This window comes from Octopus bimaculoides, chromosome 17 (assembly GCF_001194135.2).
Source record: "Octopus bimaculoides isolate UCB-OBI-ISO-001 chromosome 17, ASM119413v2, whole genome shotgun sequence".
In the NCBI taxonomy this organism is placed as follows: Eukaryota; Metazoa; Mollusca; class Cephalopoda; order Octopoda; family Octopodidae; genus Octopus; species Octopus bimaculoides.
In genome coordinates, this window is record NC_068997.1 from 45,971,322 (window position 1) to 45,972,362 (window position 1,041).

The following is a 1,041-nucleotide window of genomic DNA, read 5'->3' on the forward strand; positions in this document are numbered from 1 at the left end:
TTAAAGGTAAAGTCAACCTCAGTGGAATTTGAACTCAGAACACAAAAACAGACGAAATGCCACAAAGCATTTTGCCCAATGTGCCTGCTGCCTTTTTTTAAAAATTTTTTTGCAATAATAATGATAATAATAACCTTTCTACTATAGGTACAAGGCCTGAAATTTCAGGAGACAGGACTAGTTGATCACACTGACCCCAGTGCTCAACTGGTACTTATTTTATCGACCTTGAAAGGATGAAGGGCAGAGTTGACCCTGGCAGAATTTGAACTCAGCACGTAAAGACAGACAAAATACCGCTAAGCATTTTGCCCAGCATACTAATAATTCTTTTCTACTATAGGCACAAGGCCTGAAAATTTTGGGGAGGGGTGCCAGTCGATTAGATCAACCCCAGTACATAACTGGTACTTAATTTATCGACCCTGAAAGGATGAAAGGTAAAGTCGACCTCAGCGGAGTTTGAACTCAGAACGTAAAGGCAGACGAAATACCGCTAAGCATTTTGCCCAGTATGCTAATGATTAAGCCAGCTTACCGCCTTTGCACCAATAATAACAACAATAAGCTATACTCACCACACTTTCAGCCATATTTAAATTGTCTACAAAAAAAAAGAGGGAAATAAAAAAAAACTTTTAAAAGCTTGAAAATGAAGTATCTGAACAAACATTGTTACTTTCAAATAAACAGTAAGTTATAAACTCTTGAAAAAGTTGTTTCCTGATTTTCCACTCTACCACAGACTAATTACACTGGTCAACAAGTATTTTTCATCAAGCATATGTCAAGGTATACTCAGTCTAGTTTCTAATGCTGATTTCAAATACACAATTAGTTTTTTGATATCACGTACAGTTTTCAAGATGAGAAATTTTTGAGGTTTTAGCTCATGCATTATATAGAACTTCCAGTTGATGATGTGTACGCATGTATTTCATTTACATCATGGAAACATTTGTTGTTGGCACTCCATCGCTTACAACGTCGAGGGTTCCAGTTGAACCAATCAACGGAACAGCCTGCTCGTGAAATTAACGT

The 1,041-nt window shown here is 37.0% G+C and overlaps 1 protein-coding gene across 1 annotated transcript in view; it reads right to left on the reverse strand.

Annotated features, from left to right (window-relative positions):
* Positions 1-1,041, reverse strand: part of LOC106879420 (SAFB-like transcription modulator) — a 28,847-nt gene that overhangs the window by 17,255 nt on the left and 10,551 nt on the right. The window contains exon 3 of the mRNA XM_014928975.2: positions 579-604. Within this exon, the coding sequence (XP_014784461.2) occupies positions 579-604 (26 nt within the window). The remainder of the gene's footprint in view (positions 1-578; positions 605-1,041) is intronic.